Source organism: Hippocampus guttulatus, chromosome 4 (genome assembly GCF_054856545.1).
Source record: "Hippocampus guttulatus isolate MCC_2025c chromosome 4, RoL_Hgut_1.0, whole genome shotgun sequence".
Lineage (NCBI taxonomy): Eukaryota > Metazoa > Chordata > Actinopteri > Syngnathiformes > Syngnathidae > Hippocampus > Hippocampus guttulatus.
Window position 1 is genome coordinate 24,081,940 of NC_141264.1, and position 13,665 is coordinate 24,095,604.

At 45.3% G+C, this 13,665-nt stretch overlaps 1 protein-coding gene across 6 annotated transcripts in view; it reads left to right on the forward strand.

Moving 5' to 3' along the window:
- The window catches only part of srpk2 (SRSF protein kinase 2), a 42,332-nt gene that overhangs the window by 1,693 nt on the left and 26,974 nt on the right, over window positions 1-13,665 (forward strand). Inside the window, exon 1 of one of the 6 annotated variants that reach the window (XM_086109404.1) lies at window positions 5,799-5,905. The exons of 4 other annotated variants lie outside the window; for them this stretch is intronic. Coding sequence is in view for 1 of the 2 variants with exons in the window: in XM_086109402.1 (XP_085965528.1) it covers window positions 6,173-6,210 (38 nt within the window). In the remaining variant the exon portion in view is untranslated. Of the gene's footprint in view, window positions 1-5,798; window positions 5,906-6,061; window positions 6,211-13,665 lie in introns of those variants that run through there. One more of the 6 variants, XM_086109402.1, reaches the window with a different exon arrangement.

Sequence of the window (13,665 nt, forward strand, 5' to 3'; positions counted from 1 at the left end):
AACTACTCCCTAAAATAACGTCCTACCATACCGTTTACTGTGTGTGAGTGTGTGTGTTTTGTGCTCATTGCCATGGAAACACGTTCTCTCGCAGGCCGAAATACTGCAGCGAGCCTCAGTCAGTTGACGTGATTGTACTCGCTAGTCGGGACAGGGGAGTCGTTTCGTCTTTTTTTTTATCAACAGCCTTCCGTGGTTGGTTCAGTGGCGGTAAGTTGGCCTGCACCCTTTACAAAAACCCTCGAAACAATGCTGGTGTGGTGTTTTTGGTGGCATTTCCATGGCAGCCCATGTAGGACGCCAACTAGTTGGGCAATTGGAGCATTAAAGATCCCACTCCTGACTCAAAGTAACGCTTCGATTTGAAATCAAATGTGAAACGTGATGAAAATACGACAGCATATAAAGTGAAATGATCAAGAATTCAACTCTTCTTGGAATCAAGCAACAACAGACTACGACGTTTTGGTTAAAAAAAAATTCACACAAATCTTTGGCATATAATGGCAGACATCGGTAAGATGCATTTCGCCAGAGGAACAATTGGTTGAAAGTCAGCTCAGCAATTTATTGGTTGAATTTCGCTTAGTGATTAGTTGTTCGAATGTTAATGAGGGATCAGTTGTACAAATGTTTGTAATATGCAGTACCGGGATTGGTTGGACGAATTCTGATTGTCAGGTCGCTCAGTGATTGGCCAAAGAGTAGGAAGCAGCTCAGTGATTGGATGGAAGAATTTTGGGAGCAAGCAGCTCGCAGTTGGCAAGATTCTTGGTAAGAAGCATTTACGTTCTTTTTAATTGGATTTCTATGGCAGCACATTTATGCAGCACACTAATCAGGGCTGAAATGATTGCGGCCGGAATAAGTGAAATAAATCCCAGAGAGCCACAAAAAGTGTTTTGCATTGTCACGCTGCTGTAATGGCAACTGCAGGAGAAGCTTAAAAAAAGTCTTTTTTTTTTGGGCACATCGTATCCGGCCTTATTGTTTTATCGATTGGACCACGATGCATTTAAACATGAATTCTCCGCCGCGTACCAACAATGATGAATGCCGGCACGGGGATAACACAGTCGATACTCATTCTCCTCACTTCGAACCGCTCCGTCTCTGCTGATTCCTTGTTTGCAGCCTACTTACGAGACGTTAAACGCGTCTGTACGTGTGTTTATTTGTGTGTAAACGTGCAAAGGGGGATGGTGGAATCAATATTTGATACTAGTTGTGTTTGCATTCCTCGTTTTAACCGTTAGGGGGCAGCAGTGCGTTGTAGACCGCAAGTAAAACTCACAGCACTGTCTCCATTTTGAAATAATACTTCATCAATATCGCGTGAGCCCTCCATAATTTCACACTGTAGACGTACTTACTCCCCCTATTTCTTTTGGGGAGGGGTACGCAATGATGTGCGGCGTGTAAACAAACTCCTGTGTTGTGGCATCCATCCTGAGCAAGGTAATGAGCACTTACTCAGCAGGTGAAGTGCCATGACTCTTCCCCCAGCCCCATCATCCCCTTGTGTCCCATAACATGCTGCTGCTGTTGTCTGCAAGCAGAATGATGACCCACATTTGTAAACAGATGAGGACATTATGTAGATCTTTCCCGTCGCCGCAATGGAATTCTCCACACAAAGGGCTGGATGGATGACTCGAGGGCCCAGGTTCGATTCCCTCATTTGGCGTGTGCACTTGAGGCGCCCTTGAGCAAGCCTACTACTTACTCACGGTGACCAACTGGTTTCTGGCCAGAAAGTGGAGAAAATTAGGTCTTTGTGAAAAGAATAGGGCGGCCCGGTAGTCCAGCACGTCGGCTTCACAGTGCAGAGGTACCGGGTTCGATTCCAGCTCCGGCCTCCCTGTGTGGAGTTTGCATGTTCTCCCCGGGCCTGCGTGGGTTTTCTCCGGTTGCTCCGGTTTCCTCCCACATTCCAAAAACATGCATGGCAGGCTGATTGGATGCTCTAAATTGTCCCTAGGTGTGAGTGTGGGCGTGAATGGTTGTTCGTCTCTGTGTGCCCTGCGATTGGCTGGCAACTGATTCAGGGTGTCCCCCGCCTACTGCCCAGAGACGGCTGGGATAGGCTCCAGCACCCTAGTGAGGATCAAGCGGTTTGGAAAATGGATGGATGGATGAAAAGAATAATGCAAGCAAAACAGTGGCTTTGATGCCAATATATTTTTATTCTTTTGTAATATGACCAATTATACTTCAACAAAAGCAAAGCCAAGAAAGGGGTAGTGATGGCAGAGTAATTATTTCAAGAAATGTGCTGTCAGCGATGATGACTCACCGCATGACTCGATTGGAATATCAGTGGCTTTTTCTTTCCTTTTTTTTTTTTTTTTTTTTTTACATGGGGGTTGTCATTTGTTCTTTGAACTGTGTCATCTTTCTGTTTCAAACTAGTTCATATTAACTCTTAAAATGGAAGACATAGTCAGCCTATGAATTCAAAAACAACAATGCCCAATTAATATAATATGAAAAAAACCCCCCTCCAAAAGTCCCTCCTACAACTTAGACACTGTTTATATCATACAAATATGACATACTCTGTCCAAACGTGAGGCACCAAAACTTGTCAGGCTTCCCACATGATGGCATTACTCTCCCTCATAGTTGATTTAGTCAGCCAAGATTCACCCCTGTTTCTATCCTCTACTCAAAAGCTGTGCTGATCTCAAATCATACAAGGGACCGATCAATTCTAGTGGGCTGGGCACCCCAAAAACCCCCCAGAAACTCCATGACTCTTTGCTTTGCCGCCCGTTTGTCTTTTTAAAGAAAATAAAAATGTCTTAACTGCTTCACTTCTTTATTTAGAATAATGGATTGCTTTGAGCGCGTGAGATAAATTGTAGATGAAGCATGTCTAAGCGCCCCCTTTGCATCCTTCCGTTTTTCAATTTGAACGCACATGATGACTCCCACCTTGTGTGCGTGTGTTGCGTCTGTGCGCGTATGCGAATCTTTTCCCACTTGAGGGCAGTGTGCAGTAATTAGACATTACAGCCGCTGACGTGAGCACATCCAGCGTGACGGCAGCGAAAAGAGCAATGCCCTGACCACTGTTTGTCTTGCTTTGATTCATTGCAATCGTCGTGTGTCCAGAATTACGTGTGCGCGCGCGCGCATCCATCTCTCCCCAGCCATCATCCCACCAGGCAGTATGGAGAAGTAGGCCGCTTAAAGATAGCTCGCGGCAGCCTCAATACTGGCTCCGAAAATAATATCACTGCTCATGAGAGTCATCCTCTCTCTCTTTCTCCGCCCCTCCTCCCTTGTCTTTCGTCATCTTGAAATTTGCACATGGATGTACGCGGCAGCCTTCTTGTGAGTGTGTGTGTGTTTTTTTTTAAACGGGGATGGGGTGAATGTTCTCTTCAGTGTTGTTTTCCCCTCACGGGGAATCTCACTGAGCAACCGTGTCCCGAAACAGCCCCGCATTCAACTCCCCGCCCTGACCTGACCCAGGAAATGCTTTACATCGATGCTCGTCACAAGCACACGTGATGGGAATATATATTAAAAAAGAAAAAAAAAGGGGGGGGGTCAACCGTTGGAGCTGGACTGAAAAAATATTTGTGTGGAGTCCAGCTTTACAGGTGCCACCTTTGCCACCATGACACATGTTTGTGTCAGTCGAATAAAAATAAGTACAGCCAACTAGTGGCACCGCGGTGGACGCAGCGGTGAGGAGGGTTGCCTCACTGTGGAGAGCTATGAAGTTGGAATCTCAGCACAGGCCTTCTCCTGAGTGTAGTTTGCGTTTTTTTTTGTTTGTTTTCTCTCCGCATGCCAAATACAGCGCGTGCATTTTGGCTTCACTGAAAACTTTAAACTCTCCATCGATGCGATGGTGTGTACGAATGCTCGTTTGTCTGCAATTGGCTGCCCGCCCGTGACCCCCCCCCCCCCCCCCCCAAAGTCAGCCTACCCCGCCTCCCCAATGATGAAGTGCTCACTGAAATGATTCCAACTTCTTCATCGGTCATGTGAAACCCAAAAAAGGGGGTGCATAAAAATAGATCTGCAGAAGAAAAGAAAAAAAAGCCCCCCCCAGCCCCCCCACCCCCAAAAGGCACAAGTGTTCCTCTTGTGGTAAAGAGCCAGTGCGTTCCTTGTAGCCGTTGGCCCACATGAGCGCAGAATGAGGATAATAGTTTGGCTCAGAGACACGATGTCGTCCTTTCATGTGCGACGCGGATGTCGTTGCTTGGAGGCTGGAAATGTTGTTCTCATCAACCGATACATTTGTTTCGATCGTGTTGTCGCCACTTTACGAGATGAAAAAAAAATAAACAGTCCTTCACTCAGGCATTTACTTTCGAAGTGGAAAGTGGGTGGCAAATGAATTGTTAATTGGCGACCTACTTGCTGTTCTTTGACAAACCCTCTGACATGCTCGACTCATTTGCGTAGCGCAACGTGCGTTTTGACTCGGAAAAGTTTGGGCATATTCTCGTGAGGCGATTGCGCGGGACTTGGGGAGCGGCGAGATGAGTGCCGTGAAAAGTTACCACGACAACTTGCTTTATTTAATCCGAGAATTATGTCTTCAGACTTGGTGAAGCAGCTACAGTATTTGTCCGATGTTGTTTTTGAGCACCATGTTCCGAATGACGATAAACATTCGCGTGTTCGAACATGAGCTCAACGTACGACTTGCTCTTGTTTTGTTTTATGACCTTTTTCTCTTTCCAACCACATTCTCGGAAAGGTGGTTTAGGAAGCATCATAAAAGTTGACATCGTTGGATTGCTTTCGCGGGCCACATAAAATGATCTGGCGGGCCAGATCTGGACCCCGGGCCTTGACTTTTCACACCTGTGACTTAGGATAATCTTTTAGAGGCATACGATCATCGGGCCATTGCTAAAGTTTGATCGGAAGGGGGCATGCGCAACTTCGGCTTATAGGTTTGCGTGGACCCTGTTTCAGTCTGTGCACGTTGTGTACTGCACTTCATAAATGCTTTTTAAATTTTTTTTTTTTTTATGTCCTACATCTTGGTTAAGGAAGTGCATGATCCTACGTGACCCCGCCCCCAACCGCACTGCTACAGGCCTTCCCACGATGCACTTTCAGTATCACATTCACCTCAGGATTCCCTCCCAACTCCGCAAACACACACCTCCATAGAAACGCATCAGTGCACCCACAGATTAATATTGAGGTCAGACTGAGGGATGGAGACATAGTCGCCCCCCCCCCCCCCCCCTACACTCAATAACATCATGGGACGCCCTCTGGCTACCTCACAGTGAGCTGATCGCTCATGTGAAAGCGCCCCCATCTGCCTAGAAAATAAAGCTTAAAAAAAAAAAAGAGGCGGCAATGAAGATGAGGTTGAGCGAAAAAAGGCAGTGAGGATGCCAGATAAAGAGGAGAGGGAAGAAGAAAAACGGAGGACAGAGGGGGCGGGGGGGCGTATCTGTGTCGCGTTGCCCTGAGATACAGGATGTCGTAATAAGGCAATCGGGAGAGAGGGCGAGCGAGTGAGAGAGAGAGAGAGAGATGGGGGAGGGACGAGGTCCGAGGTGGAGGAAAGGGGAGGGGAGAAGAGAGAGTGAGCCAGAAGGAGAAAAAAAAATGCATTTACTTCCCTGTTGCTGTCACAAGGCGACACCCCTCCGCACGCGCGCGCAGTGGAATGTTCCGCCGGGCTCTGGGCTCTGTTGTTGTGCAGAGCGGCAGAAGGCCCGACCGACACTGGCAGTGGGATCAGCAACGCGGCCACGCAGGCAGGCAGGCAGGCAGGCAGCGAGTCCTGGACCGGGATCTCTTTTTTCCATCAGCCTGCAGGAACAGGGGGTTGAGGGTAGAGGGGGCGGGGGGAGAAGGTGTGGAGAAAGAGCAGGAACGAGGCAAGGTGAAGCCGGACAAGGAAGGAAGAAAGGTGCTCCTGCCATCATCTTCTTCAGCACATTGCTCGTTTTTTTGTCCTCCATCCTCCTCGGAGAAAGAGGACAACAGAGGAGGAGGAGGAGGAGGCGGAGGGGGGGGGGGGGGGAGGAGGGGGGAAGACAGTAATTCTCTCCTCTCCTTTCACTCAGACTCACATCAGCAAGATCCAAACACCAGGAAGAAAAAAACCAAAACCCCAAAACACTTCTCCTGTTCGCTTCTGGTCCCTCGGCCAGCGAGCGGCTAACAGGCTCCGCTCATGTCAGTGAACTCGGAGAAATCCTCGTCCCCGGAAAGGTAACGTCGTCATCCTCCTCCTCCTCCTCCTCCTGCTTCTGTGTCCGCCAGCATGTCCTCCTGAATGTTTCCGTGTGAGCACCTTGCATGCTTCAGGCCTGCTGGCTCGACTCGTCTGCTCGTTTTATTTATTTATTTTAGTCTCATTGTCTGGGTCAAACTAACTAACAAATGAAAAAAAACGAAAACAATGCAGTGGCGCATGCCGTTGATGGAACACAGCATCCTTATAGAACGGACGCAGAGCTTTGTCTCGCTCACACGCACACACCAAGCATCCATTTTCTACTTGTCCTGTTCAGGGTCATGGAAGTCTTTCCCCGGTTGATTTCGGGTGCGGGAGGAGGGGAGGGGGGTTACACCTTGCCGATCACATGACCGTAAAGCCAGAAAGAACTTCCACCTTTCATTGCCGGTGCATGGCGGAGTCGACGCTGAACCCTGCCGTGTGTGGTTTTGTCAACATTCAGGACTCTCCCGGTTGCCTGCGACCGACATGTCCTTGCGGGCGCCGAAGACCATCTTAAAGTCTTCAATGAATCTAATACGTAGCTCATGATTTTTGGAGACATTGAAGAAAATTTGTAGTGCGCCTGTGTGAGGACGAAGGACTTAATGGATTCACTCTTGAAGAAAAAAAAAAAACAGATCAGTTATCAAAACATGTTCGGTTATTTGAAGACAAAAAGACTGATGACTGGTAATTAACCGAATTGTTTATTTGGCTCCTAGAAAGTCTGTAAAAGTATTCAAGTGTTGGTTAGGTTCAGTGAAGACTGTAATGTTTCCAAAAAAACCACTTAGGCTGCCCTGATCCGAGCCTTATTTTACAGTACCGAGTACTCATGGAGGCTGCTGATACCAGCCACTGATACTTAAGGCAAAAAAAAAAATCTGACATCGAGTAAAGCCTCCTCGGCAGTAGTTGCCGCAAAATTCTGCCAGTTTGACACATCAGTGAATCATATTCTGGATCGGAAAGAAAGATTATGTTTGCAATTGTTTTGTTCATTGTGATTTTTTTTTTTTATAGCAAGAGTACTACAGGTATTGACACTTTGTATCTGAGTACTGAAAGAGTGAAATCTTATACTGGTATATGTCTGGGAAAAAAAGAACTTCCCTTGTATGTTTATCCATTTTCCGATCCGCTTTATCCTCACAAGGGTCGCGGGGGGTGCTTGGAGCCTACCCCAAGCCGTCTTCGGGCAGTAGGCGGGGGACACCCTGAACCGGTTGCCAGCCAATCGCAGGGCACACAGAGACGAACAACCATTCGTGCTCACACTCACACCTAGGGACAATTTAGAGTGTTCAATCAGCCTGACATGCATGTTTTTGTGAATGTGGGAGGAAACCGAAGTACCCGGAGAAAACCCACACAGGCCCGCAACAGAACATGCAAACTCCACACAGGGGGGCCGGAGCTGGAATTGAACCCGGTATCCTCTGCACTGTGAGGTCGACGTGCTAAACACTGACCCACAGGTTGTATCGAATAAAATGTTTATTAAGTTTATTGAAATTAAAAAAAAAAAAAAGAATCCATTAATCAACTACTTGTCATTTGCCAACATTTGCTTTTACTTTGGAAAGCAATGACAGAGCAAGTTATTGAATCCATTTTGAAAACAACGCTGAGTACCTATTGTATAATATTGGTTGTTCAGTATTTTTTTTTTATATATATATAAAAAAAAAATATATATATTGTATATATATATATTTATATATATTGTATATATATAAATATATATATATATTGTATATATTTTTTTTTAATCACTAACAAACAGTGATCGGATAATAAACTCTAATCGACGGGAAATGGTTTTGTAATACGCTGTCAAGCAAATTAAAAACGGATCAGATTATTCGATGAGTCGATGAGTTCGATTTTAGTATTCAATCATGTCAGCCCCACCGTAAAAAGACGAAAAAGACGCATGTCAGGTTCATCGATAATAGTAATGTTTACATGGCACATGTGGTAATTCTGTTTTTGAAGACACCGAAGACATGTTTGAATATTTCATGAACATAGTTGCATACACATTTTTTGGGGAAAAAAAAAATGAAGCCCATGTCTTCCATCGGTGAGCCGAGTTGATGCATTCAGACAATAAAACACAAAACACGTTGGGACAACTCCAGCAGTTAAACACAAACCGTCCTTTGGAGGGAGCGCGAACACATTGCTCAGCAAGACTGTCAACACGGGTCAGCACTAGCGGAGTGGGATCACCCATTTCCACGCGGCCCTCCGTGAGCGCCGAGCAGTGGCCTGACAACGTGGGTTTTTTTTTTTGTCTCCTCTAAAATGCCGTCGATCTTAACGCATCGACAAGCGCCACGAGGCGAACAAAGCGGCTGATTGAACATTCTCAGCCGCTCCGTTTCATAACAGACAAAGACGGCAATGACGGAACATCTCGCGGCACGCGGGGAGTAAATGCGTTAAATTATTGCTGTGACACTTTCTACTCACATTTCTTGAAGATTAATACACGTGTTTTGAATCCGTATCATTTCTCCTTAATACATTCAATTACAAAATAAAAAATAGGGATGTTCAATATCACTTTTTTTCAGGCGATACTATACAATTATTTAGTTTTGAAGACTCACAGATACCGATACCAGGTACTGATACCACTCGTACTTATGAGACATAAAATTTCAATGAACAAAATGAGAGATAAACCTCTGTCTTTTTGACACGCAATTGGGTAATGCGTCAAATAGCTGCAATGTAACACCAAATACTGCCAAGGAAGACTTATTTAATGTCAGATTTTAAATTTTTTTTTTACCTTAAGTATCGGTGGCTGGTATTGGCATTTTTCCACGAGTTTCCGATACTTTGAAATAAGGCCGGTATCAGCCAGATACCGATACCTGATATTGATACTGACATGGAAGATATGCTTTCACCCAAAAAAATAAATAAATAAATCTGTTCCATCGCGTTGTTTTTAGTAGCGCATGTAGAGTAGCATACTTTGAACAAAAGACTTTAACAACAGTGTTATTATTATTTGTTTATTTTTTTTGTATCAAACATTGTGTAATGATATGTGTGGAACTGTATTTATATTGTATGTCTTGGTTGTCCAATTGTGGCGGCTAACAAGCTGATGCATCTTTACTTAAGCTCATAAACAAATGTCTGGGTCACATAAATGTGACCATATAATTTAAAATCATACTCATTCAGGTGGCTATTTTTCAAATTGTATTTTTCATCTGAGCTTGGAATTGAACTGGGTAAAATTGGTCCATTTTTTTGCCTTTTTTTTGTTTTTGTTTGATCCAATATTACACAAGCTTTTTTAATTTTCTGATCTTCAGTTGTCAATTAAAAACCGAAAGAATGAATGGCGTGGATTGGTTCAGAGTACAGTGGCAGCTTGGCTGTCTTTTGGGGAGATGACTCGTCGTTCACCGTATTAGATGCTTTGACTTACAAGCAAAAATTTGAGATACAAACACAAGATGCTGGCAGTGAAAGGACAATAGGCCAAGCGCTAACAGTAACCCAAACGTCAATTAGCACTTTCACTAGACAGTGACATAACGTACAATGTCGTATATTTTGAAAACAACCACTAGCTAGCATAAAGACACACACTTGTTTTGTGTTACAAGCATCGTCGCGGAACAAATCAAATGCGTAAGTCTAGGCACCACTCCTATTTATGACCTTACTTCTATTTAGATGAAAGCGGACCGAGGCCCTTAAGCGCGCGAGCCTTGAAAGATCTCGATCTGACGGGCATTGCCGCGAGCCGCGCAGCAGACAGGATGACTCAGGTAGCTTCCGATGGCGTGCCAAGTCCAATCAGGCGCCCTTACGCTTGGCCCTTCAAACTGGCACAAGCGCCGTGCGTGTGCACAAATCTTCATATCTGTCATGAGATACAGTGGACTGGATTCGCGCACCAAAGTCTCCGATTGCCACTTTATCTTGTTGCTTCCATCCATTTCATTATGGTTCATTTGTTTAGGGTCATCGTCACGGGACTACATTTGAAAAAAATTTAAAATAGAAAAAAAAATCATCACTCCGTCCAGACCTAGTTGGACTCACAGACTGCCTGACTGTAATTAAGAGGTAAGCGGCGGTCCATGCATTGTTGCAGCCGCTGTTGGCCAAGAACAACACAAACAGGCGTGATGCCGCGCGACATATCAAATGACACCACAGCTCCGCGCATCAACCGATTTAGGAGCTGCACAAGAGGATCGTGACTGCAGAGGGTCATGAAGTTTCATCCCCGAGAGTTTTTCCTAAAATACCCAACAACGATTGATTCATTAGAGCAGGACCACTGGCGCGGTGTGGGTTGCTACATAGAGAATTTGGGTTGCGTGTGCTGATTAGTAAACATAGCCCATTTGCGGTTTGTCGAGTCAAAAAAAAAAAGAAGCATACATTGTCAGCGGGGAACTGATATGGAAGAGCGGACGAGACCGCAGCTGTCCTGTGTCGAATAAATAGCTGCAGGCAAACTTTTTTTATGTGCTAGCAAGTTGCTAGCTTGTTAGCTAGCAGTCGTGTTGCTACATGGCGAGCAGTGGCCGTTGCAAGGAATGTAAGGCTGTGGCTAATAACTGATAATTACTTGTCAGCTTGTTAGCTAGCATTCGTGTTGCTTCATGGCGAGCGGTGGCCGTTACAAGGAATGTAAGGCTGTGGCTAATAACTGATAATTACATGTTAGCTTGTTAGCTAGCATTCGTTTTGCTACATAGCGAGCAGTCGCCGTTACAAGGAATGTTGTTGAATGTTGTGGCTAATAACTGATAATCATGTGGAAGATGAGACGTCCTGAAAAAACGCCGCTTGAGCGTTTTTGATGACATGCTTCACCGCACGAATGCTGACCGGAGGACTTGGTGGGCTAACCGACGGCTTCCGACGGAGTTCCGTTCCTAAGGTGACGACGTCACCTGAACCCATGCAGAGTCTGAACGTGCCGTAGTCTGTCACTAGCGCAGTAGTAAAGTCCCGAGTATGAAAAATGTTTTTAGAGCATAAATATATGAACAAAAAAAGTACGCCGATAACACATGCTGAGCCACTTGATGAGAACAAACAGGGCCACTCTTTGGTACTTTTGAGTCCCCGTTAAACTTGTGATGAACTTTTCTTTTTGGACTATTTATTCAATGTGATGCTTGCGTCTACAACTCCATCTGTTTGCTGAGAGGAAGGCTGAACAGATTGGGGGACTTCTGTGTGTCGGAGCAAATGATCGGATGGATGGTTGAACTGATTTCGTTTTAGAAAGGACGACGAGGTTTCTCTTGGGAAGTTTCTGTCCAGAGGAAGGTGATGCCTTTTGTGGTCACGCTTGGCAGATGGATAATGAGTCTGCCAGGGTTTGGATTAGCGCTGTAACTGTGTCGCGCGGCGCAACTAGTTGCCGACCATCGGCGAATAAGTTTCCGGGCACCGAGATTCAATTAGCCAAAACAGCGTGCAATATGTAAATAGTGTTTTACTAAAATACTGTGCGGAACAATCTTTTTGCAGGTTAATCCCAGAGACATGAAGCAAAGGTTGTATTCAGCAATCAAAATACGGCAATGTAACAAATGAATAAACAATTTTTCTTTTTTGTATATCCAGCTTTGCATTTCTTAAATTCACATTTGGGTATAGCAGCAAATTATTTTCTTGTCCAGAAACAATTTCAGTGGGGAATATGGTTGTCTCTAGAGTCCATATTTTTGCCTTTGTTTTGCTGTTCAAAGATGAACGTTCTCCGCTTTAACGCGGTTCCTGCCAGACCTCTCTGAAGAGCGGCCTCGATCACCCAAAAATTGTTTCATGTCAATCTTAGCTTAGCTTAGCCCTTAGCTTGACTTTATCCATCTTTCTTCATCATCCCTTTGTGAGAATGATACTTTTTAGAAATGTAGCTTACTCTCCGGCACTGCGCCGCCGATGACTGACTTTGGAACGACTCTGCAGCGTGTTTGGGCGCATTAGTCGCCATCTGAAGCTGATATGAGTGACCTGCGTGTGTCCAGCTCAGCAAAGCTTTTTGGGACATTTGGTTCTCAGTTTTGCTCTTGAGTGTGTTTTGTTGAATTGCAAATGCAGTAGTATCATGATATAGACGCAATTTATTTGCTTTACTGGGCCACAAAAAAGGCCTGTGGCTCGCTGGATCTGCCCTTGAGGATGACACCTGTGCTGCAGATGATTTTTTTTTTGAGCACCGATCGAGGTCTCGGGAGGGGCGGAAGCAAGCGAGGTTCGGAGCCAGCGGCTTTGTCGAGACATTGGGCGAAGGTCGACGTCTTTGGTCGGCCCTTAATTGTGTGTGTGTGTGTGTGTGTGTGTGTGCTCTGTCAACACAGTTTAGCAATCCGTGCGTTTAATGGAGCGCAGCGTTCAGTTCAGGTGAAAGGTGAAAAGAAACCACAAAGTGAGGAGGAAGAATTGAGGGATGAAGGTACACCCAAGTGTAGATTTAATGTCAGCCAATAGATGCAGATAAATACATGGTCCACACACACACACACACACGAACACACATGCAGCTGTTTCCAGCGTAGACTATATAGAGTTCCATCTCAGCTCCTCTTTCATCTACTCGACACCCGACTTGAAATGCAAGTTGCACATGGCCTCCTTCCCATATGACCCGCGGTTGTCTTGTTCATTTATGACCCCAAGTTGAAACTGATTACCGTATTTTCCGCACTAAAAGGCACACTTAAAAGCCTTCCATTTTCTTAAAAGCTCACAGCGCGCCTTAAAATCCCATGCGCCTTGTGTGTGGTTGGTTATTACGGTAATATTTCGACCCCAGAATGACTCCTAGCTCGAGACATGCTGACAACGCAGAGTTCAAACTTCAGGCGATCGGTTTCGCAGTTGAACACGGACACAGAGCAGCGGTAAGAGAGTTCAACGTTAACGAGTCAATGTTAGAACTCGCTGTTGGTTAAGTGAACCGTGTCGCTGCTTTATTAAATACGTTTTACTGACATCTGATCGCTCCGTTGGTGTTTACTTGAGCGTAGCTCCATCTAGTGGATGCATTGTAGATTGCATCTTGTAATGCGGCGCGCCCAATGTATGAAAAAAAAATGACAAAATAGGCCATTCATTGAAGGTGCGCCTCATAATCCAGTGCGCCTTTTAGTGTCAGAAAACATGGCAATTTTGGATTGGAGGGCGAAGGGATGCAAATGGGGGGTGGGGGTGCTGGTTGAGGGGGGCTTGTATTTTACTGCGGGGAACAACGAATGGCTTTCGTGCGACCCCTGATTGATTTGTTTGTGAAGGGCTGTGTCGCCAAGCCTTTCTTCAAATAGTCTATCTCCAGTTAATGGGATCATTCATTTATCCGGGTGTTTCTCTTGCCGGTGCTACAAACAAGGTTGTATTTAAAGGTTGTTTCATACGTTTGTTTGATTAAATTGCTGCTTGTTCCA